Source organism: Primulina tabacum, chromosome 1 (assembly GCF_025594145.1).
Source record: "Primulina tabacum isolate GXHZ01 chromosome 1, ASM2559414v2, whole genome shotgun sequence".
NCBI classification, from domain to species: domain Eukaryota; kingdom Viridiplantae; phylum Streptophyta; class Magnoliopsida; order Lamiales; family Gesneriaceae; genus Primulina; species Primulina tabacum.
In genome coordinates this window covers 53669698-53694606 of record NC_134550.1, presented here as the reverse complement: position 1 = coordinate 53694606, position 24909 = coordinate 53669698, and the positions used below count along the sequence as shown (strand labels likewise).

Genomic DNA, 24909 nt, shown 5'->3' with positions numbered 1-24909 from the left:
ATATATAGTTGACTTGTAATTGAACATATTTCGGATATGGTGATGGAACATTACTCTATTAATCTCCTTCATAAATATGCTTTTGGCAAATCTAATTCGAGAAAAAAATTATTATTGTCTTAAAAAAAGCAGTTTTTTTTTTAACTCATATTTTTCATTTAATTTCTGCTTAATTCAACTGAAAAAGAGAAGATGGTGGGATACCGATTTCGCTTCCACAAAACAGATCATACAAAACGTTAATATTAGAATATCTTATTTATCAAACACTATATACTTGGTCATAATCTATAAATTTAGTCACTTCTACAAATGTATAATATTTTGCACGCACTCTCAGCATATTTGTATGTCATATTTTTCGTATTTGATAAAAAAACAAACAAACAAATACAATAAATATTATTTTGATTTAATAAGGACGACCTATTCGCAACGAAGCGTAGGGCTGGGAAAAAATATCGAAATAACGGTATATCGAAAATTTTCGGTATCGGTATATATTTTTGAAATGTTCAGTAATTCGGTATATACCGAAATACCGAAAAATTATTATAATAAAATTATTTTGTTGTGATTGTGATGAGATTAAAAAAATTTTAAAAAGAATTTCGGTATAAACGGTATTATACCGATATCATACCGAAATTGCGGTATACCGAATTTTTTTGATAAGAACGGTATATAATTTATGTCATATCGAAATTTCGGTATACCGACATGTATGATATCGGTATTCATTTTTCGGTACCGAAAAATTTCGGTACGGTATATGATATTATTAAAAAAAATCGTTATACCGTACCGTACCGAACCCGGCCTAAAGAAGCGGCCTTGATGCGTAGCAATGATAAAATAAAATGGTGAAAGGAGTAAGTTTAAAGTAGTGAAGACAATAATTTATAAGCCAAATGAAGCTTCGACCAATTGGTGAAAGACTAAATGAATAGAAATAAGGCATACTAATTAATTACAAGTAAAATCGAAGGCACCTCCATTAATGACAGAGTTTAAACTATGATTAGCATAATTCTAATTATTACATTTGGATTTTTTAAGGAAAAGAGAGAGAGAGATAGATTTGATTTTACATGTAAAAAGTGGGATGCACATGGGGGAGTTGAAAATTAGAAGATTCATTTAATGATGCGACATGACAACCTCCAACACATTCTTTACTTTTTCCAACTCTCGTCCCTTCTGCTAAAAAAAAATTTATGCCACAATTTTAGTTTGTTTGTTGGTATTATATTATTATATTTATTTATGTGGAATTGACGAACATGTGACTTGATTTTTTATTTTTATTTTTTTATTTTTTAAAATTTTCGTTTTCATCGTTAAAATAATTATGATAAACAAATTATTATTATTATTATTTTTTTTATCGTTTTATACATAATTCTAAAGAAATTTTGCTCACCGTGGAAAATATGACTAGCTATGCCACGTTTTGAACCTCGAGAAATGCGTGCAACATGTGGAGCCCGCCCCCAACATATGATTTCTGTTGTGTGATTGTGTGTGTGAAATTATATTTCATCTAATTTCAATAATAAAATCAAGTAATTTCAATTGAATTTTAGTGTAGAAAAGATGCCACGGGGCATTGGATATCGGAATGTGGAGGTTATGTGCTCGAAAGCATAATGGCGATTTTTTTGTCGCATGTATCTAAGTGGGGTTATGTTTGTATCCTTGTTAATGTAAGAATTTTAGCCACATCTTGCGCCTAAACTCCCGTTGAAGCCTATCCCATCCCCCGTTTCTAATCATTAACTTGTACGGCCCATCTACATGCTAATTCTTCCTATAAAACTTCACTTGTGTATGTATATATACTAGTAATAGTACACACCACTAAGCATTTGTGTTTATTTAAATTGAAGATGATTAACACATAATACATCTCTTCTGAACAGACTTACATATCTTTATTCGTGAGACAGAGCAACTATATCTATATTTGCAATAAAAAAATATTTTTGATATAAAACATATGTATGTATATATATATATATATATAGAAAATTCATGGTCTAGTTGGCATGTAGTTTAAAGATTAGATAATTGGGTTTTATCCTGAAATTAAGACATTTAGAAAAAATTCCACTAAAATATTGCCTTTTAATATAGACAATGTGCATGACATAATTAACAAGGTTTAAACGTCTTTGGTCAACTAATTGTTGTGTAATAGAAAAAGTAGTTAATTTCACAACTGGAACCCACAGGATCCATTAAAATTTAAAAGTGAAATGCCATTGGATGTGATAATCTAATTTCATTTGTTTGAATATAATGTAATATTCCACATTTATATAAAATATCTTAATGATAATAAAACCTTTTGGTCTTACATTTATTAATAGGAAAAATAATTAATATAAATACTCCAACAAAATTTTACTGTAGAATTTACTGGAACTCCAAAAGAAATGTGGATGTACAAAAGAGGACAGGAAATGATGGTCAAATTACAGTAACTGCCACTGGCACTCTTCGTAAATAAATACAACCTTCTACTCGATCTTGCCGTTCATCTCTCATCCCCATCTCCTTTTCTCCAACTGTATCTCTGCTTTTTGCTTTTCATTTTCAACTACCGAAACCGCGTTTCTCTGCCATCTACTGAGGGAGAAGATGGCTTTAGTTTTCTTGTTCATGGCCTGCATTGCTTCCCTGATTTCGGTAGGACCATCGGAAGCTAGGATCCCCGGCGTCTACGGCGGCGGAGGATGGCAAGGAGCTCACGCCACGTTTTACGGTGGCAGTGATGCCTCCGGAACTATGGGTACGTGACCGCATTAACGAGATTTATCGTACATTTTTCATTTTACGGCTGATGTATATATGTTGTTCTGGATACATTTGGATTACAGGTGGGGCTTGTGGGTATGGGAATTTATACAGTCAGGGTTATGGGGTGAACACCGCGGCACTGAGCACGGCGCTGTTCAACAACGGGTTCAGCTGCGGGGCGTGTTTCGAGATCAAGTGCGCCAACGAGAAGCAGTGGTGTCACGCGGGAAGCCCTTCCATTTTCGTGACGGCCACGAATTTCTGTCCTCCCAACTACGCTCTGCCCAACGACAATGGCGGGTGGTGCAACCCCCCGAGGACCCATTTCGACCTCGCCATGCCTATGTTCTTGAAGATCGCCGAATATCGCGCCGGAATTGTGCCCGTCAATTATCGCAGGTATATTAATTTCTTCTCCATACGTTTCTTTTTGTCTCTTTGCCTACTCACGTTGCTTTGTTTTTAGGTACATGTTCTAAGACATTTGACGCACAATAAACATAAACATTTAAGCAGCAGTTCTCTTTTGAACGGTTACTCCATAAATTTTTTATGACATTGAAAAAAGCTGGTGTCACGCATAACTTAAGATCGGTGTGAATTTTTTGGCAAGAGAAATTTACAAACAACCGCATAGTTTGTTCGGTTGTGAATAATTTATTGTAGCCATGTGATTGTTTGTTTCGATTCAGTATCCGGGTCCCCAATCATCATCGTTTTTCAGCAACCTATGTAAGGATGTCGCCACGTAACACCGAGCATAGATCTGGTCCGTATATCTTGGTGTAGATGTGGGTCACAGTGTGAAAAGTACCCGCCGTACTCAGAACAAAGTTCGTCCAATTAAATAAAGAAATTAATAATAAACTTTTAATTTTTGAAATTTGAATTTCAGTGTAGTAATTAATTCCAACCAGGCGATTGACATTAATTAATTTGATTATCATGAACTGTGGTGGGTGGTGCAGGGTTCCGTGTAGGAAGCAAGGAGGCATAAGATTCACAATCAACGGTCACCGTTACTTCAACCTGATCCTGGTCACGAACGTGGCTGGCGCAGGGGATCTCGTGAGGGTGAGCGTGAAAGGGGCGAGGACCGGGTGGATGAGCTTGAGCCGAAACTGGGGCCAGAACTGGCAATCGAACTCCATCCTGGTTGGTCAGTCACTCTCCTTCAGGGTCACAGGCAGTGACCGGCGCACCTCCACCTCCTGGAACATCGTCCCCGCCAACTGGCAGTTCGGTCAAACCTTCGTGGGGAAGAACTTCAGAGTCTGAGATTTCCCGCCACCACTTTTGATTTGGCGCCAATTAAATTACTTGGGAGTGGAGAGAAAAGACCCTGTTTGTGTTTTTGCTCCTTTAAGTTTAATCTCTGGTCTTACGATTTATGATCTAAGGAAATTTGCTGAAGCGGCTGCACACAAATGTTGCGGCCCGCAGCCCCGAGTCTTTCAGTTTTTTTATATATCATAATATAAATTTGTCACTAAAGCAGCAGTGTGTAATTGTCATTCTTAATGCAATATATCTATATATATATATTCTCAAGTCTTTGTAGTAATTGTTTCTCAGCCTTGTGTTTTGCTCCAAACTTTTGTAAAATTGGATTCAAACTCCAGGGTTTTCTGTAGTAATGTAATAATAAAGTTGTGTGGTTCAGCCATTGTATCGGGAAAAAATTTGAATTCAAACAGAAAATTCAGAGAATCGATCGGTGTTGTAGTGGGGTATATATACTGATGATGTTCTTAGGGCACCCACATTGGTTGATATTAACACCAATTAATTTTCGCCCACATATGAACGGCGTTATTTCGACGGTTTGCGACGGTTTTTCGTAAACCATCGCAATTTTGCGACGGTTTGCGACGGTTTTTTAACACCCGTCGCTATGTGCGACGGTTTTTGAAAAACCGTCGCTAATTATCACCAACGGCTATTTTCAAACGGCAAAATTATGCACCAACGGCTATATTCGATTATCGTAATTCGTTTTCTTTGTATTTTGTGTTTTTTTTAAGATATTGTGTTGAATAATATTTTAAATAAAAGAGTCCAACTTGTTTTTCATTTCTTAATAATATTTTAATGAATATTGAAATTAAGTTATTTTTAAAATAATAATACTATTTATTTTTAGTAATATTTGTTGTAAAATTTTAAAAATATTAAAAAAATATTGAAATATTAAAAATAAAAAAAAAATGAGTAAGTGGACAGTGGGACCCATAAATAATGAAAGTTGAAATTAAATGAATTTGAGTGTGTGTTAATAATGGGGAAGTGTTAATGTAATGAATATGTGGCTCGTGGACCTCATTATTTTTGATGAGATGGAGAGTTATTAACACGGATTAATTCCGACGGATCCGGATGCTCTTGTACAATGCAACAGGCAGCAGTTTCTTTTGATAAAGTAAAGATTGTATAAAATCTTTGAACAGTGCTTTACCGAATTGGCTTATCTTCATCGAATGGTCACCGAATCCCAAGAAATATGATGGTACAGTGGACAAAACAACATAAAGTTTTCTCCCGGAAACAACCAAAGTATACTTTAAAATAATATTATAGAATCCTAAAACGAAATCAATTATATATAGGCAATCGTTGTTTTCATGAGTCAATTTTGTGATATGAATATTTTATTTAAATTTTTTATAAAAAATATTATTTTTAATATATATATAAATAAAGTTGACCCACCTCAATATATGATATATATATACCTCAATTAATGGAAAAATTGTGGGCAGAAATTTGTTTGAGACGATATCACGAGTCGTATTTTGTGAAACAAATATCTTATTTGAGTCATCTATGAAAAAATATTAATTTTTTTTTTTAATATCAGTAAAGTTGACCCGTCTCACAAATAAAGATTCGTGAGACTGTATCACAAAAGACCTACTCAAGATTGCGAAGAGATATTCAACATTGGATTCCATTTGGAAACTGTGAAAAAAGTAGAATGCTTAGGATACTTGATGCATAGTTGAATTTTGTCTCTCTCTCGGAAGTATATTCCTAAGATCGATAAATCGGTCTTTTTTTTCAAAGAACATCATGTTTCAAAAGTATAATTTACTTTGCCTTCTTTGAATTCCCTCTAACTAGTTACACCCAGTGGAGTACAGCCCTGGCTCTACATGAAAATATGTGGAGCCCTCGTCGATCCAAAGACTGTGTTGCACCTGAAGTAAATCTCCAGATGCGACATAGTCTCACTAGCTCGATATGATGTTTTCCCTCCCTAATTTGGTGGGTCCTCGTGTGTGTGTTAAATCTCACTACTTGCCAGTATACTTGATTCTGACTCGCTCATTTCAAAATGGAAACATGTACGGAGGAAAAAAGAATTAAAAATTTGTTTGAAATGGTCTCACGAATATTTAAGAGTATTATTTTTATTGTGAATATCGGTAGAATTAATCTGTTAAATAAATTTAAAAATCTCATGGTAAAATTTTTACAATTAAACAAATATTCTTCATAATTTTTTTCAAAAGGAAAAATATATTACAAATTTAAATAAAACATACATGATCGTTCTCAAGCTTCGGATCAATGTCCTCAAAAGGAATGAGTTTTCATGCGTGTTTCAACGAGAACACTTGATTTTTTTATTTTTTTTTTAAAATTAGATACAGTTACTAATTTATGATATGGAATGAAAACTTCATTTTCGATTCTACGAGAATTTTCTTAATCAAATTTCCTCCAAATTAAACTGCCACACTTGTTTTCAATTTATTAGATCAATTTACACAATTAAATATAAAAAGCTTCTCAAATGATATTTGGAATTGGACGTATGACAATCTGTGGATGCAGCAAGCTCCAAACTAACCTGTTTGGGTGCATATAAAACTAGTTCAAGTTATTGGGCTGATCGGCATTAATTGAACTGGCCCAATCTAGGCGGCCACGCTACTTGAACTTTCACGACTATCCTTTTAATACATTCTAACCGCAGACCTAACAGAACAAGTAACCTATAAAAATTTATAGAATTGAAATTTAACGTACAAAATTAAGCTCTAAAATCTAAATAATAAGATGGCATCAGGACCGCATATTAAAATAAAAAATTCCTCTTATTTTATTACCTAAAATTTGGAGTCACAACCTCAAATCTTCGAGTAATCTGTTATACCTAAAATATGTCCGAAACTAAGAATCAGGTGAGAAATTGAGGGTTCCAATCTCATATGTCGAGTCATTTTATAGTTTTTGTCTTTGTAAGTTTTTTTTTAAAATTTCTTTTTTTCACTTGCTAGTTTGAGAAAAAAGGTCGAGTAGGTCTTTTGTGAGACAGTTTCACGAATCTTTATCTATGAGACGAGTAACTCTACTGATATTCACAATAAAAAGTAATATTCTTAGTATAAAAAGTAATATTTTTTCATGAATGACTCAAATAAAAGATCTGTTTCACAAAATACGACTCGTGAGACCGTCTCACACAAGCACAAGATTTTGTAAAGTAATGTGTCATAAAATAAAGAACGAGTTCATTAAAATCGCCCTAGCTGTCGCAGTCTGGCTTTTGGTATGCCTAACTCGTTTCTTGGTCCATGACAATATAAAATGATGCACAATGCACATTAAAAGCACCTGACCTCAGCTATATCAATAAATTTGTTCATGTAAAAAAACAAAAAAAACTGTCAAAATGATTCTCTAAAATGGCTTATATTCCTTTTTAGTGTTATGAGTAGCCGAATTTTTGTTTTGGTCATTTGGTTCTTTTTTTGGCTTTTCGTAATGTTTCGCATGATTCATCATTTTTCGGCGTGATATCAACATTTCACATTTTCATATGGATGTGTTCTTTTAACATATAAATTCTCGTATAAATAAAAAAGGCTTGGGGAATGAATTGGCACACACGTGAACCATCTCACAGCTATCTTCACATCTACACACAACACAACAGAACAAAAGTTAAACAAGAAAGGCACCTCAAAATCATAACATCATGTACATATACATATGGGCATAATTGACTTATAAAACAGATCAACTGTTTCATCTCCTTCCCTTTTTTTCATTATCTCACCTCCCATGGCTGCTTCTTCCCCGCCATTTCAACCCCACTTTATAGTGTTATGTCTTGCGATACTTCTGCTGCAGTCTTTTGCGGTTTCGTCTGCTGTGTTGACTGGTCCAAAGAATCATGGCTGGCGAAGTAATGGGCGTTACAAAACTCCGGTTCTTCAAGCTAATGTGAGTTCTTGTGATCTGTTTTCGGGGAGTTGGGTTCGAGATGAAAGCTATCCGGTGTACCAGTCTTCTTGTCCGATTATAGATCCTGAGTTTAACTGTCAAATGTATGGCAGACCTGATACGGATTACCTCAAGTATCGATGGCAACCTAGCAATTGCCAAATCCCGAGGTACGCATGTACATGTAGTATATTTCAAATTTATATGTTGACGTACATTTTTGGATGATTTATTTGTTTTACCGATGAATTTGGGTTAATTCTTGGTCAAAAGTACTGTCGAGGAAATCTTAATTTCCCATGATTCGTGGTGTTTCTTGTAAGTCATGTAAGAATTTACCTTCCAAAATGTTCTGAAGTCATCCAATGGCACTCTTTGATTTGCATGATATGAACCCCGAAAGAGTAAAGTGGACAAATTACATGATCTCCCACTTGTTCTTTCTTGACATTACACGGTCCCATTTATAACAAAGAAATATTTCAATCGCGGTTGGTTTCCTGCAGGTTCAATGGGCTTTATTTTGCGTTGAAGATGAGAGGGAAGAGTATAATGTTTGTGGGAGATTCACTCGGAAAGAACCAATGGCACTCTTTGATTTGCATGATATCAGCTGGATTGCCGGCAACATCGCCCACACAAATTATAAGAGGAGACCCAATCTCCACCTTCAAATTTCTGGTCACATTTCTCATTAAATGTCACATACACTATTATCAATAATTTTTCTTTAAATAATAATATAATTATAAGATGTACCATTTGTTTATCAACAAATATTGTTTCTATATGGTCGGGAGAGTGCAGGAATATGGGCTATCTGTGTCGTTTTACAGAGCGCCATATTTGGTGGATATAGAGTCAGTGGGAGGCCAAAGAGTGCTCAAATTGGATGATATAACGGGAAATGCCAGAGCATGGATGGCTGCCGATGTGCTTTCTTTCAATACGGGTCATTGGTGGAATCATAAGGGATCTCTCCAAGGGTAAATTATTTTATACGTGATTTTTGCTATGATCATCTCGCGTTCGACTCAAGTTTTACAATGATTTGATTCAAAATTCCTAACTTGCAATTTATTATCTCATCTTTCGTCGCTCCATCCTCCAAACCAAATCGTAAGGATCAATATAGTATAAAACTATAATAGAATATTCTTTAAAAATGAATTAGCGAGTTGGTTATATTTTTTCTATAGTTTTGAAGGACCAGTGAATAATGATGGCTCAATATTCCTAGAAATTCTTCCCTTTCCGACACTAGTAGTACTCTAATAAATGGTTTACTTCAACATTTCGCACTACATAGCAAAACCATGTCGACAAAAACATGTTACTTGATTGCCTTTTTAGCACGAAAGAACGTCGAATGACAGCTACAGAGTAATATTTTGTTCATAACTTTATTAGAAAATTCCAAATATATAAAGTAGGAAATTATATACTTGGTGCAAAACTGTTTGCAGGTGGGATTACATGGAAGCCGATGGTTCACTATACCAAGACATGGACCGGTTAGCCGCCTTGGACCGAGGGCTCCAAACATGGGCGAAATGGGTCGGCTGGAGCGTCGACGCTACCCGAACCAAAGTCTTCTTCCAAGGCATTTCACCCACACATTACATGTACGTTTTCTCATTCCTTATTTCACTAGTAATAACAAATACTTAATGATAAAAATGATCTTTTCACAAAAATAATCTATGAATTCTTAGTTGCATGTGTTCCTCTGATCTTTCTAATTTTATCTAATATTAGTTTCTCTCTCAAATTATTTACAAGTGCAAGTGCCAGCTGCTTTGTATCATCATTATTATTTTAAATTGTAACTTGCAATTCCAACTGTCTGTGTCCTGTCTGGGCCTGGAATACTAACTGATTCATCTATTGTTGAGAGAGGACCCATTACTGAGATGAAGCACTGATTCAATAATTGATGGCCGATAGGGTTTCCAACTTGCACACAACCTACGCTATGAATTTCACCTAAACTTGCGCCTACACACTTTGTCGTACGTCCCACAAACTTGGCTTTGAGGTATCACAGATCGGAACATTATCCGAAAGGTTGATTTAACATAAATAAATAAGGTCGAGTAGATAAATCCAAAGGAAAATTACATTTTGTTTGTTGTGTGATTTGCATGTTTTCGGTTTATTTACGATTTTAGTTATTCGATTAATTTGCATTTTTTTATTTTAGTAATTTTTTATCGAGATGCTGAGGTGACAACGGATATTGCGATGTGTCCGATTTCACGTCAACATTTCAGTGAAATAATTAAGACTAAAATTGAAAAAAAATGGTACAATTTAGATGATTAAGACTATAAATTGATCGATAGGATAACATACCAAAAATATTTCTTTTCCTAAATCCAATAAAGCCCGAATATAAATAAATAAAAAGAGTCAATTTGACTATAGAGTTCATTATTAATTAGTAGAATCGAAAGGTAATTTTAATTTTAAACTATTAAAATTGTGAAGCCGTTTGAAGTCGGGTATGCATGTGTGTTTTATGTATATAGATCGTCGGTGGCATACTTCCATCTTGTGCTCGTGCCCCTAGTCTAAAGGAGACCAGCCTACGCACTTAATGCATTGAATTAGTTCGTCCCCCATTCCCAGCCATTCACGCAACTAATTTATTTCCTCTTCACAAAATTACAAACTTATCAGAATATTTGACTACGAAAAACATTCTTTACCGACAACCGTTTATTAGTATTGTGATTTTAGATTTCTATATTGTCAAATTTCAATCTTACATTTTTCTCTTGCAATTTTGATATTTTTTTCCTTGATGTGACGCTGATATAACATTGATATGATATTGACTTAGAATTTCTGACAATATGCAGGACCACAATTGCAAAAACAAAAATACAAGACGAAAGTTAGGCTTCATTTTGCTTGATGCATGTGATAATCGATGGCTATGATCCAGCGGGTTTGTTAGAAGTCATAATCAATGATCGAAAATGTTTTATACATACAGATAATAATGGACTGGAACATTAAAATACAAGTCCAAGAATCGAGCATAACCTAGTCATGTGAAACTAGTTTATTAGTTAATAGCTCCTCTTATTAATCGAGGACATATATATCCAGCTAGCTCTTTGCAGATTTCACACTAATATTTCAAATAAACATGATTTTATAAGTTAACAAAGTTTATAAAAGTAAATGTTTAATTTCCTGCATGCAGCCCTAGCGACTGGAATGCATCAACATCCAAGAGCTGCTACGGGGAGACAACACCCATGATGGGCACCGGGACGACATATCCTGGTCCGTTTCCAGATCAAATGAAGGTCCTGGAAATGGTGGTTAGATCCATGAACAGGTCGGCCTACTTGCTCGACATAACGCTGTTATCTGCCTTAAGAAAAGACGCACACCCCTCGATCTACAGCGGTGACTTTACACCGGAGCAACGTGCAAATCCCGACCATTCTGCTGATTGCAGCCATTGGTGCCTGCCTGGATTGCCCGATACCTGGAATCAATTGTTCTACACCGCTTTGTTCTTCAGACACTAGTTACGTTGTAGCAAGCTAGCTAGGTGGTATTAATTCTTTGCTTATTTATAGTAATGATTTATCATATAATTGTTGATGTTATGTGATCGGGAATGAGGCCAAATTTGCCTCTCCATTGTCTTGTATAATGTTGGTGGTTAAGGTTGCTATGCATGTGTAAGAAGTGTGTGAACAGAAATCTCACATAATATTGTTGGATTGATCGAATGAGATTGTGGAATCAAACATTGTAGAATAAGTAAATTTATTAGTTGCAATTACTTTGCAAAAATTTCCTATTTTTTGGTTATGTACTTATGTTTTTTCATGTCAAGTTGACATTAATATATACGCCATCTAATATCTAATAAGTGTTCTAAAAGACGCCAACTAGGACATCCTAGGCGTGGCCTCCTCTATAGGAAATTCAGCCTTAACCACACTCACATTTAGGCGATTACCCAGTGTCCCATCTGTCTCATTTTTTTCCAACCTTTTTCACATATTGTCACAACTTTCGGACCCTGTCCTCGGATTTTGGCGATGCATTGCCAAAGGACAGCGGAAAGTGCCTCGAAAGGCGAAAATTCGGCCCCCTCGCGCCTTAGTTTAGATTGAAGATGACTCAGTTGCGTGCCTGGAATATTAAAGGAGAATGTATTCATGTTGCATCCAGTGACCTTCATCCAATTCTCTCCAACCGGTCCGATCCGTTTGATGCTAAGTGGATCCTCCACGTCTCCGGGCTGGATATTGGCACTTGTGGACTTTGTGAGAGATTGGGCCAGAGCAATGGGTCGGCCTGGTCCATTACCAGCCATTGTCTTCCCCAATTGGTTCATGAATCCTGCAGCAGAGAATGCATCGCCAAGTGCATGGGCCCAGCTTAGGCCCACAGCCGTTCCTCCACATTTGAATTTTGTTAGCTGTTTTCATATATAAGAAAATTATTATCACCAAGACTTTATTTAATTCCACTGAAAATATGATATTCATACCAAAGAATGCAAAGACAAAATGTAGATATGTTGAGATTCTAAATTGGAGTAGGTCGTTTGGGCATTGAAATTTGAATTGAATCGTGTATTTGAATATGTATTAGAAAATGAATTTAAGTATAAATCAACATACCATAAAATTTTTACAACCGCGAAACCGTTTCTTCGGTTATTTAAATATCAGCAAACCATAAATCAGCTTGTTTATTTGCTTTGCTTGACAACCTATAAATATATTACAATATTCGATCCGATTTGTTTTATGAAAAATATTGTTTTTTGGCAAAAATTTATGTGCAGTTTCACGGGTCGTATTTTATGATACAGATCTTTTATTTGGGTCATCCATGAAAAAATATTACTTTTTATGCTAAGAGCATTATATTTTATTGTGAATATCGTGTCTCACAGATAAAGATTCGTGAGACCGTCTCACAAGAGACATATTTTTGTTTTTTATGTTAAAATATTCTATAAAAATATTATATTTTATTGAGATATGAACCGATTCAATCGGTCTCACACGGGAGATTTACTCTATCTTCCAAAAAAATTCTAGACTTCGTTGTTTTTAATTGGGATATGATAAATTATTAAATTCAACGAAGAACTTCATTCGGTCTTTCCTAGGTCAACTTTTTTTATTTGCTCAAATATATATATTTTTGCATCATATTTAAAGATATTTCTTCCACTTTTTTATTAATATATCTCTGTTAGTTAAATTTTGAACAACATATAAATTTTCTTAATGAATTAAATAGAAATTATATAGAAAATTTGTATGTAAAATATATTTTTTCAATAGTTTTTATAATTTATGGGTTATAAAAAGACAAATCTATATAATTAAGAAAGAACAAGTACAATATATCTGAATTTCCACGTTTTGTACCAAAAATAATGTTACGTCCACACGTACAACATCTCAATAGTATATGACAAAAAATCATGTGAAACGATCTCATCGATCGTATTTTGTGAGACGGATCTCATACGTGAGTCATCCATGAAAAAATATTATTTTTTATACTAATATTATTACTTTTTATTGTGAATATCGGTAGGATTGACTCGTCTCACAGATAAAGATTCGTGAAACCATCTCACAAAAGACATACTCATCGTATAGTGACAAAATATGTCTCTCGTAAAAAATTATATCAAACTTCATGTGATAAGAGCAATAAGCATGCATTACAAAAACTGCGATACACGCTACATACGTTCAATAACAACTACGTAAGACAAATAAGAGCTAATCACATCAACTATATATCGACTTGATTTCTGCGTATCATCATGTTACAGTATATCATGTGTAAAGGTTCAACCGGAGAGTTGATAGTCGAAATATCATCATAAACAACTTTACCAGAGTATTCGACGTATAAGTACATTCCCACCTTCAGATGAGATGAGGAAGAAATAAAGCTTCTTCGACAATTCATCATCTGTTCAGAATTAACGAGGTGGAGAAGATGATGGCCTTGGGTATGCGGTATTCCTGTTTCTACCGCTCGTATCAACAGCGTTGTGCGCATGTGTCCTAGACCAAGACCTGTTGCGTGTTTTATCGTGAATGTTCTCCAAGTTTTTTGAATCTTGAAGTTGTTCCAGTTCTTCAACTATTGCATTCATTGTAGGCCTCAGCTTAGAATCTAAGGACACGCATCGCAAAGCAATGTTAGCTACCTTCTGTGCTACATCAATGGTATACTGGCCTTCAAGTCGGTTGTCCATGATTCGGAAAACTTTACGCTTGTTGCCTAGATAGGGTCGGGCCCATTCCACGAGCTTGTGCTCGCCGGGTGGTCTATTCTTGTCGATCGCTCTCCTGCCCGAAAGCAATTCGAGGAGGACAACGCCATAACTATACACGTCGCTCTTGGTAGTCAAATGACCTAAGACCACAAATTCGAAACTGGATATGAGAACAAAAAAATATGAAATATGTTGTTCTGACGCAAGAATTCTATTGTAGCACTAGAGAGTGTTCGAGATATATCCAAATGAAATGGATGTTGGGTCTATGAACAAATGATGTCAATCACATCCATAACATGTTAAAAAAGACAACAGCTCCAGCAGTACAATTTGAACATGACTCGGATATCCAGACCGGCTACTCCCTCTCCACAGGCTTTTAAATCTCCAGGTACATGGAGTAGAGACCGATTAATGATTATGATCGTATAAATTCAACAAATGTTGTGATTTGGATAGTCACATTGCACAAGATAAGATAAGAAAGAAGGGGAGCTAAATTCAGAACTTAAACCCAGAAGAACCATATGTAAGGCAATCATTCGATCCCAAAACGGGAATGAGTAATGATGCATGATTCGAAATCATACCGGTAGCAAGGTATTCTGGAGCTGCATATCCATACGTTCCCATGACCCTTGTTGACACATGACTTTTATCACCTACGGGCCCATCCTTAGCCAATCCAAAATCAGAAAGTTTTGCATTGTACTTCTGCCGAATTATAAGACCGGAAACTTTACAGTTTTAGCACATACATATACGTTCTCAGATAGTCTCTGTTCACAAAGCGAAATATAAGTTACCGAATCGAGCAATATGTTAGAAGTTTTGAAGTCTCTGTAAATGACTCCTGTTTCGGCACAGTGAAGAAAAGCAAGCCCCTTTGCAGCTCCAAAAGCAACCTTAAGCCGAAAACTCCAAGAAAGAGGCTGAAAATAAGACCCCCCTGCCAAATAACAAAATCATCATGCTTAACTTCATACCAAGATTAATTTCTATATAAATTGTTGTATAAATCAGTAAACTCACTTCGAAAAAGATGATTTTCTAAGCTTCCCCGAGTCAAGAATTCATACACCAAAAGCCTATTATCATCTTCCAAGCAGTAGCCAAGCAGTTTCACAAGATGGGGATGCGAAAATTGGCCCAAATAGTTTACTTCGGCCTAAAACACAATGGATTCAACAAACTAAATAAAACCGCAATCGCCAACCATCCATAAAAAATTATAGATTTTCTTCTGTATCTTTATATCAGAAGTCATAACTGATGTTGCTTATACCATTCAAATCTTTTAAAAAATAATATGTCACGCAAACAACATCGAATTGGCAATTATTGGTCCTTAACATGCACAAACAATGATCGTGCTGGCAAATTCCTGATAAAGTATAAACTTTTCAACTGAAGCAAAAAATGAGAAACTCACCAACCACTCTTTATGACCCTGAAGGCTTTCTTGGTTAAGTTTCTTGACAGCAATAACCAAGCCTGTCCCAGGTTTCGCGGCAGTGAATAAATTTTCATCAACCCAACCTTTAAAAACTGAACCAAATCCACCTCCTCCCACAACACTATCAGGTCGAAAATTACGAGTGGCTAACTTGAGATCCGCATAACTAAAACTCTTCAGATTAGGCGACTGCAGGATCTCGCCCTCGGACCGGGGAACAGATTCGACCGAAGACAACTTGCTACTAGAAATGCTTATATCATCATTCCCATCCGTACTAACATATTTTGAATTATCTCCTGGGTGGGTTGGTCAGATAATGAGTTATTGCTTGCTAGACCATATATAATCAAATATATTGAAAAAAAACGCCCAAACGCATACCAACTTCAAGTGATTCCCTCCCACAAAACAAATAACCAAATAAAATTGAAAAACACTGGCTTTAAAACCAAGAAACTTGCAGAGAGACCAGTAAGTACAAAATTACCAGCATAAAGAGGGCTTTCAGCCTTGATTCTAGCACTCAAACAAATCCCCATCACAATAAGACCAACCCAACACTATCAGAATCTTGGTCTCGGCAGATTCTGCAGATTAAAAAATGTCGAATAATCAAACCAATAAGATCTAAAAAGGGTATGAGAGCAAGCTAAAAAGAGAGGAAAAAGATGAAAAGTCGAACTATGATATTCATATCCAGTATGGCATAAATTTCTCATTTGAAAAGCTCCTACCTTTGGTTACATTTAGCACACACCCGCCAACTCCTACCCACAAGCAACAAGAAAGACGTTAAAGATAATCTTCAACAAAAGAGAAAAGGAACAAGAATCACCTCAAACATTAGCTGTCAGCGAAAGAAAGAACGGGCAAAATAATAATAAAAAAATGTTTTTCTAATTCAGACTCAAATAGACAAAATCCAAATGGGACGAATAATAAAGAGGAAGGTTGGAGAAAAGTATATTTATGGCGGCCCCATTACCGCTTCGACTGGATCAATTGGAGACTCATTCACACCCACAAGTGGAACGTAGTTGATAAACACACATATACGTGCGGGTGTGTGCGTGTGACGTCGGCTCTGATTTGTCGTTCAATTTCGTTCACTGCTCCCGGAGTCCAATCCTAATTTGAAGCCACGGCTTGTACGGCTCGATTGCAATTCCATTTCATCGAAGAACTAATAATAATAATAATAATTATTATTATTATTATTATTATTATTATTATTCCTTTTGGCGTCATATTCAGCTAGCCACCGGAGCACAGTTAATGCATGTGTCATAAAATTTTAAATATCATAATTTTATATGGTATTTATACTTTTTTTTATAAAGATTGTGTGTGTGATAAAATTTTAAATATCATAATTTTATATAGTAATACTAAATTTTTTTTTATCAATCAAATTGTGTGTAAGATAAAATTCTAAATCATAATTTTGTAAAGTAATATAATCTTATATAGTAAATTAAACCAAATTGAAGAAGAGGCAATAGTCTAGGAGGAAGATAAATCAAATAAGAGTAGGTCTCTTGTGATACGTTCTCACGAATCTTTATATGTAAAACGGATCAAACCTACCGATATTCGCAATAAAAATTAATATTCAAAAGTAATACTTTTTCATTGATGACACAAATAAGATATTCGTCTCACAAAATACGATCTGTGAGACCATCTCACGAGTTTTTGCCACCAAATAAATAGTGGATATTTTGCGATTTGAATTTGAATTTTGGCAAAAACTTGTGTGAGACGGTCTCACGGATCGTATTTTGTGAAACGGATCTCTTATTTGGGTCATACATGAAAAAGTATTATTTTTTATGCTAAGAGTATTATTTTTTATTGTGAATATCGGTAGGGTTGATCCGTCTCACAGATAAAGATTCGTGAAACGTCTCACAAACAACTTATTCTTGAATTTTTGAACGTAATGGAAGAGATGGGAGTCCGGAAAAGAGAAAATGTGCATTAGATTTTAATGAGAATATTGGGTGAACTTTTGTCCATTTTGTTCAATAATCGTAGGAAGCAAAAGGTATTTGTTCAAAAATAAATATGTAAAATGATATCGATGTAATGAAATCAAACCAAAGACGTGTCATAAAAATGTATGGTTCCTAATCCTGAGTGGAATTTGTATTTAAAAAAACGTGTATCAAAGGATATTTGTTTTATATTTTGTATTATATTTTATTCTTTTGTTAAAAAATAATTGAAAAAAAACGTGTCCCAAAGATCCAGTTTATATTTGTATTATTATATTTGTATTATATTTAATTCTTTTGTTACAAATATTATGTTGAAATCATTTTATATAATCGTTAAATCTTTCATAGTATGAGAGTTGGTTCCGACCCTAATCAAGATAACCTAATTTTTTAATTACTAATATTGGCAAATGATGGCCATTTAGTCAAGAAAGACTAAGCTTTTCATTACTTCCTTTTTAAATTCAATTCCTTGAATTTATTCTCTCAAAATGAACAAATGATATAGTGCTTATACGACCCCAATGGTTCATAGATACAGCTGGCTGTGAGTTCAAAACTCATTGTGATTCGGGATATTTTCTTTTATTGGGGCTTACTATAATTTGCCTCATTTCATGCACCAACATTTGGTCATGAGAATCATTTACTGATTAAACCCATCAAATCTTGGTAAAAGCGTCTAGTAACATCGTCTTATGATTCCCTAGGTATCATTGATAGTGCCTGCAAGAACCAATATGTTATGATTAATGTACAATACAGTTCCTTCATCTCATATATCCCGATCGAATCTGCAACAATTGGTTCATCATTGGTTGCATATTTGATTCGATAGCTATGTGATACAATAATGAAATATTCACAATGTCATCGCATGAACAACTGGAGAACTATTTTCCTAATGTACGACTCACACTCTGCCAGAGATTTCGTTCACTATTATTTCGTTAGTTCACATAGGATATCTACACCCGTAGATAAGTGGTGAATCCCCGACTACAATTCACTTGCTCCTACGCATTTCGCAATTGCACCCAACCTCGCCATCTTGTGACCCTCACGGAGTCGGTAAACGAGTCAAAGCATAATCCTAGTATGTAGAGCCTCGGTGTTGTCCGAGTCGTAAGAACTAATCATGTACAATCACAACCATGGATTTTTCCTGTCAGTGAATGATAACGACTTGGAAAGTGCGAGTGATGGTTGCTCGGTATAATCATCGTATAATTATCCATCTGCATGATTGGACATCTCTATGCCCTTACCGTGAAACACGGTACACAACATCACAAATGCTAATCTCAAGCTCATGCGACCTTTATCCTTATTTTAGGCGGCTGAATCGATTTGGAACGAATTTAGAATATACAGTGTTTACAAATGGGTTTCAAGTTCGAATTGCGATTCATTTGTATTAAAACATAATCAATGACTATATCTATGCTGATTTGATTGCATGAATATACAGATTAAGTAAAATGGAACCATGAAAAGTTAAATTATATTAAAATAAAGATTGTTTATTACACTGTAGTCAATAAATTCTCTAAGCAACCGTTAACTTACATGACATCTACTCTAACATCAACATCTACATGACTTTATTCGAAACATCTATTTCATTATATATATATACGACGTTTATATTAGTATTTTGGTAGGCTGTTAGGTCTACATTCGGTCCTACCAACGAATCATATCGGTCAAAATTTTGCCAGTTTGGTTCGCTTAAATTAATTAATACTTAAAATCTTAATCTGTGCATTTTACCCTAATTAATTTAAATTAAATAATAATATTGTATGTGATTGATTGATTATCCAGAAGCTGTGGTCAAGAAATCCAGCGTAGCTTCGGGCCGTCGGGTTCAGCCGGAATCCGGATTTATCAAGTTGCTTGAGGACCAAATATTTACTTTTTCTGGTCAAAATAATTTTAAAATGTTTATTACCTGGTATAGAATGTTGATTTTTTTAAATTCGTTTATTATATATTATTAATATACATTAGAAGAGTGATCAGGGCCCGAGCCAAGAATCGATCGAGAGGTGACTAAATTTTTTGAAAAGTCAATGAATAAAAATAATAATAATTCAATTAACATATTTGACGGTGTCCGACGATATTTCATAGTATAATATTTGCCAATAAAAAAAAGTAGTCAATGTTTGGACTAAAATTCATTGGGCTATGAGTATAGAGAAAACATATTGCTTGATTTGAGGCGAGTTTGATCAAACTCGAGACCTATCACACCTCATTTTAGACATGTCTTGCAATGCGAATTCGATGGGTTTAATCAAGGTTGGACCTAAAAATAATTATATGATTTATAAATTTTATTCAATATAAATAAAAAATTTAAAATTAATGAATCATTAGAATTAAAATATATCAACTTATATTCAATCACTGTCAAAAGCAAATTTATAATTATATATTTACACATTAAACATATCTCACACACACACACACATATATATATATAAATGGTGGGGAACGCTCAGTCGTTCACTAAATCTCAAGACCCATTTCGGACCTGTTTGTTGACCAGCTTAACTAAGTATACGAATAAACTCGACTCATTATTATCTCTATCTGAAATTCCTCGCACCTATAATTGGGTGTGCATAATCAATAGCACAATTCAATTCACAATAATTATTTAAAATCTTTAAAATAGAGATAAATATTGATTCAAGATATAATATAATTGGAGAATAACAAACCATTATAAAAAAAAATAGAGCTTATACTTTTGGATGAATGATTGAAGAAAAATTATTTTTTTTAAAATTTAAATTAAATAATAGAAAAGCCGTTGTTGAATGAGGACCGGGGAGGCCTAACGAAGACTTGTTGGCTCAACATATATTATTATAATATTATTTTTAATTAGCCGCCGCGCTTTACTATCAAACTGGATTTTTATTTTACAGTGACAATTATACCCTTGATTCCTCCCCGGTTAGTTCAAACTAATTCCTGTGACATGCATTTCTCGTGGTAAAGCAATGTATATATCACATGTTTTTAAAATTTTTAACACTAAAAATTAATATAGTGTGTTATTAATTTTTTGAAATATTAGAAACTTGTAGGGAAAATAACAATGGTAATAATAAAATGGTTATTTATAAGGGTATTTAGGAATAACCACACAAAGTATAGCAAGAGACCAATGTGGTTATTATATTATGCTCTTCCACCATCTGAATTATGAATAAGGCAAAAAATTTGTGTGAGACGTTCTCACGAGTCGTATTTTGCGAGACAGATATCTGATTTAGGTCATCCATGGAAAATTATTACTTTTTATGCTAAGAATATTACTTTTTATTATGAATATCGGTAGGGTTGATCCGTCTCACAAATAAATATTCGTGAAACCGTCTCACAAGAAAAATACTCTATGAATATCACAGTTTTTTCTTCATCTATTTCAAATATAAAATTCATTTTCTATGCTTTGTATTGTTTTATTTATTTTTATATATTTATTCTGTCATCAAATATCTTTAACTATTTTCAACAATTGTTGTATCCTAATAAAATATCAATTAAATAAGGGTAAAAATTGAAAATATTTTTCTAAAATTTACTTTTCTAATAACTTAATTAGTATGTTTGGAAACACATATAAACCTAAATATATAGGATAAAAAGTTCATTTTGTATTGTTCGATTGTGAAAAACTATTAAGGATAAATATGTCAATTTGTAAAATAAAAATTAAGTAAAATGGTAAATTTAATGAATTATGATTATCAAGAGAAAATAACACTTTCCACATTATTAGCATTATATATGAATTAGACATTCAATATTTAATGTTAATCATTATAATTTATAAATTCTGTCAATTATTATTTTACAGGATTAATATTTTTTAAATAATATAAATTGAGGTAAGACTCTAGCTAATACATTAATTAATGGGATATAATTAGATTAAATTATTGGAAATTAACTTGATTTTGATTATATATTCTAATTATTCGAATGAATTTAATTTAACTAGCAAAAATTTTAAATATATCCTAAAATAATAATTTACATCTTAAAAAAAATCATCAAATCAAATTTCGTTTTGACAAGCAAATGGGAGGTGGAGGGGTACTAAAGTACTTTAGCCGTACTCGTCTTGACGTCTACTCGAAGACGCGGCAATCAGTCTCTTCCAAGGATTCGATCTTGGCTTTTCGATTTCAGAGGAGATGCGGGGAAAGGCATATCGATCGCCGGTAGTAATCGGCGGCGGAGGATTTGATTTGTTGGATAATATCCGTTTGCACGGCGGGGATGTCGGCGGCGAGGTTTGTTGTCGGAGTACGGGAAGCGAGCATGATTTGGCTGCTATGGTGAGTGATTTCATAGAGTTTGGAAGCACGGGAGCTGAGTCCTGGTGTAGCAGCGACACCGATTCAGGTTTCTCTGACCTGGCTTTTCTGGCCGAGAAGATTTCGGTTAGTGGATTTTATTTCTTTTTTGACTTGTATTTAGAATTTTAAAATAGTTTTGTCGGCTATTATTATCACTTTTATTTGTCGAGTTAGCCAAAATTAGTCAGTAATCGTTGTTTTTGCTGATTGAGATATCTAAAATTAGTACTTTTTTTGGTTTGAAAAACTAATTCGACTTTGAATGAACAAAAATAACATGATCATACTTTTTTGGTTTGAAAAATAGCATTAAGAACTTTGGTTCTAGATTTTTTTTTAATGTATATTGTTTCAAAAATAGAAACCTAAAGCTATTTGAGAGTTTATTTTTAGTATATTCTCTATTTATTCAGGGAGGTAATTAACTAATTTCATGTAAATGAGATCTTTATAGTTTACTTGTTTAATTATTCAACTTGCAGTGTTGCAACAGCTCAATTGATCAGTATGAAAGTAACTTGGCAATGGTCGTTAAATCCTTAATCCTCTCAATATCCGAGACATTCCAAAGAGGTAAGCCGGATACATGTGATTCTAGCTGCATCTTGTACAATCTTGTGAAATTTCTCCAGTCTTCTGGATACGATGCTGCTCTATGTGCATCCAGGTGGCAGGGCATTGGCAAAGTTCCAGGAGGTATTGCAAAGTTTTAAATTTTTTAATATATAATCTCAGTTATGTTGGATGGAAGCAAAAATTTTAGTAAAAAAATACGGTGACTGTGAATGCATAGTAGCCGCTTAAGAGAAACAGAGTTTTTGTTTCACAGTTCTACCCAAGAAGCTTGTCTATGTATGGTTTTCTTTGCATGCAAGAACTGGGAGAGAAATTAATTTTTGCTTTTGTTGGCATTGTTTTTTTAGAGTTAGCATGATTGACTTTGACTGTTGTTTTGTGATTTCTTGTGTTAAGATTGGTTACATTGTCGTGTTCTATGAAATGAGATATAATTCAAAATGATGAATGCAAATTTATTTTCAGAAAAGACGAGGGCAAACTCATTTTCGGAAGCCAAATCTTGAAGCTAAGAGTTTTCCGGCTTGGAATTTTAACAAACATAACATAACATAACAAAACTATCCCGTGATGTGACAAACTTCAATCATATCCTTGCTTCTCCAAGGCTTTTGGTTTAATGGTGCTCAGCAGAACTAAATGTAGAAAAGCTTGTCCCGTGTGCAAACTGCAGAGTAGTGGCTTCTGTGGTTGCTAGGCGGTATTAAATATGCAGCCTATTTTCTATAAAATCCACCCCCTTTTGTTCTAATGATCGATGATAGAACATCTATCTCTAATTAATTTTGTTTAAATAATCTGTTATAATCATCATCTTCCCCTCTGCTGTAGGTGAACACGAGTTCATAGACGTGATAACTCATGAAAACAATGAAGACTCGCAAAGGTACATCATTGACATTGACTTCCGAAGCCACTTTCAAATAGCAAGAGCAGTGAAGCCGTACAAAGTAGTCTTGAGTTCCCTTCCTCCCATATACGTCGGCACCTTGACCAAGCTCAAGCAATATCTTGAAATTATGGTCGAAGCTACTCGTTTCTCACTCGAGCAAAACTCGATGCCTCTACCTCCTTGGAGATCATTAGCTTATTTGGAGGCTAAGTGGGAATCTCCTTCCCAAAGAATAGTTAGCCTTTATCCTGATACCATTTCTTCCTCTCATCAGCACTGCACTGGTTTACTCAGGAGATTAAAATCCTTCATCGGATCCGATTTCAGAAATTCAAGGATCATTGATTCTTGGAAAGAAATATGAATTTTTTACCAGTTAAGTAAAATAAAAATGTCTCCATCAATTCTTAATCGAATTAGATCTCTCGGTCGAATATCAAAAGGATATGGATAGAGTTTCAATTTTGTATCTAGAATACCTGGTTCTACCATTGAGACAATCGTAGTGGTGAGACCGCAAAGCAAAGTTAACGGAATATGTAGTAGCATGGCTTTGCAGTTTCAATTCTTTGGATGGTTTGTTGTCTATATTTTGAAAAATAAGAGATAAAGAAAACGTCGAAGTTTGCATATGGATTTAATGTTTTCTACCGTTTTTCAGACTTACAAAATAAATTGATTTATTATTTTTTCCCGTTTTTGTTGTATGATACTGTCAATCCTTACTATTCTGGTATAGGTAGCACACATCTACTGAGCTACGACGCGGCTGGTGACATGCATAAGTGGCCATGCGATATATATTTTATGATTATTTTATGTTGATACGAAATTTGTATAACAAAGTTCTTGATCTAATTTTTTTCCAATTATTTACTTATGTCGGAGTTTTTTTTTAAAACATAACACTTGGGAAAATTAATGCATGAATTTTAGAACATTTTCAATATTATTCTATTTTATACTATTTTTAAAAATGATTTAAAAAAATTGTGAATGTGCCAGATAAGGAATGAGAAAATCAAGATAAAAATAATGATGAATAATATGATTATTTTTGGATGATGATGATGATTTATAAAGAAAAAGATTATTTGAGATTAACGAATTCAGTGAAAATATATATTAATATTGTTGAAAATGACTAGCATGTAATTATGACTAGATGATTCGTATAATTGGAATAAAATTGAAACAAAAAATTTAAGACTTATTAATTAAAATGAAACAAAAAAAAATTATGTTGGAAAAAACGACCTATAATTCGAGAG

At 34.1% G+C, this 24909-nt stretch overlaps 4 protein-coding genes across 8 annotated transcripts; 3 read left to right on the top strand and 1 right to left on the bottom strand.

Annotated features, from left to right (window-relative positions):
• Nucleotides 1–2529: 2529 nt before the first annotated feature.
• On the top strand, nucleotides 2530–4353 carry LOC142549394 (expansin-A4). The gene is made up of 3 exons (XM_075658326.1): nucleotides 2530–2794; nucleotides 2883–3201; nucleotides 3771–4353. Exons 1-3 carry the CDS (start codon nucleotides 2644–2646, stop codon nucleotides 4078–4080), a joined length of 780 nt encoding a protein of 259 aa, XP_075514441.1. The 5' UTR covers nucleotides 2530–2643; the 3' UTR covers nucleotides 4081–4353.
• A 3462-nt stretch (nucleotides 4354–7815) lies between these two features.
• Nucleotides 7816–11825, top strand: LOC142549485 (protein PMR5-like). The gene is made up of 5 exons (XM_075658452.1): nucleotides 7816–8204; nucleotides 8541–8715; nucleotides 8842–9020; nucleotides 9501–9659; nucleotides 11249–11825. Exons 1-5 carry the CDS (start codon nucleotides 7873–7875, stop codon nucleotides 11580–11582), a joined length of 1179 nt encoding a protein of 392 aa, XP_075514567.1. The 5' UTR covers nucleotides 7816–7872; the 3' UTR covers nucleotides 11583–11825.
• A 1978-nt stretch (nucleotides 11826–13803) lies between these two features.
• On the bottom strand, nucleotides 13804–16803 carry LOC142549459 (putative serine/threonine-protein kinase PBL10). 4 transcript variants are annotated; one of them, XM_075658419.1, is made up of 7 exons: nucleotides 16621–16803; nucleotides 16273–16372; nucleotides 15759–16081; nucleotides 15359–15494; nucleotides 15133–15275; nucleotides 14917–15040; nucleotides 13804–14463 (listed from the first exon to the last, which is right to left on the bottom strand). In XM_075658419.1, exons 2-7 carry the CDS (start codon nucleotides 16322–16324, stop codon nucleotides 14024–14026), a joined length of 1218 nt encoding a protein of 405 aa, XP_075514534.1. In that variant the 5' UTR covers nucleotides 16325–16372; nucleotides 16621–16803; the 3' UTR covers nucleotides 13804–14023. The 4 variants fall into 4 exon arrangements, with proteins under 4 accessions (XP_075514534.1, XP_075514556.1, XP_075514541.1 ...); XM_075658441.1 differs by having other exon boundaries at nucleotides 16771–16789; XM_075658426.1 differs by having other exon boundaries at nucleotides 16520–16751.
• A 5109-nt stretch (nucleotides 16804–21912) lies between these two features.
• Nucleotides 21913–24270, top strand: LOC142549494 (uncharacterized). 2 transcript variants are annotated; one of them, XM_075658472.1, is made up of 4 exons: nucleotides 21913–22254; nucleotides 22653–22743; nucleotides 22838–22866; nucleotides 23578–24270. In XM_075658472.1, the coding sequence occupies exons 1-4, from the start codon at nucleotides 22006–22008 to the stop codon at nucleotides 23593–23595; spliced, it is 387 nt and encodes a 128-aa protein (XP_075514587.1). In that variant the 5' UTR covers nucleotides 21913–22005; the 3' UTR covers nucleotides 23596–24270. The 2 variants fall into 2 exon arrangements, with proteins under 2 accessions (XP_075514587.1, XP_075514580.1); XM_075658465.1 differs by having other exon boundaries at nucleotides 22653–22866.
• The last annotated feature ends 639 nt before the right edge of the window (nucleotides 24271–24909 follow it).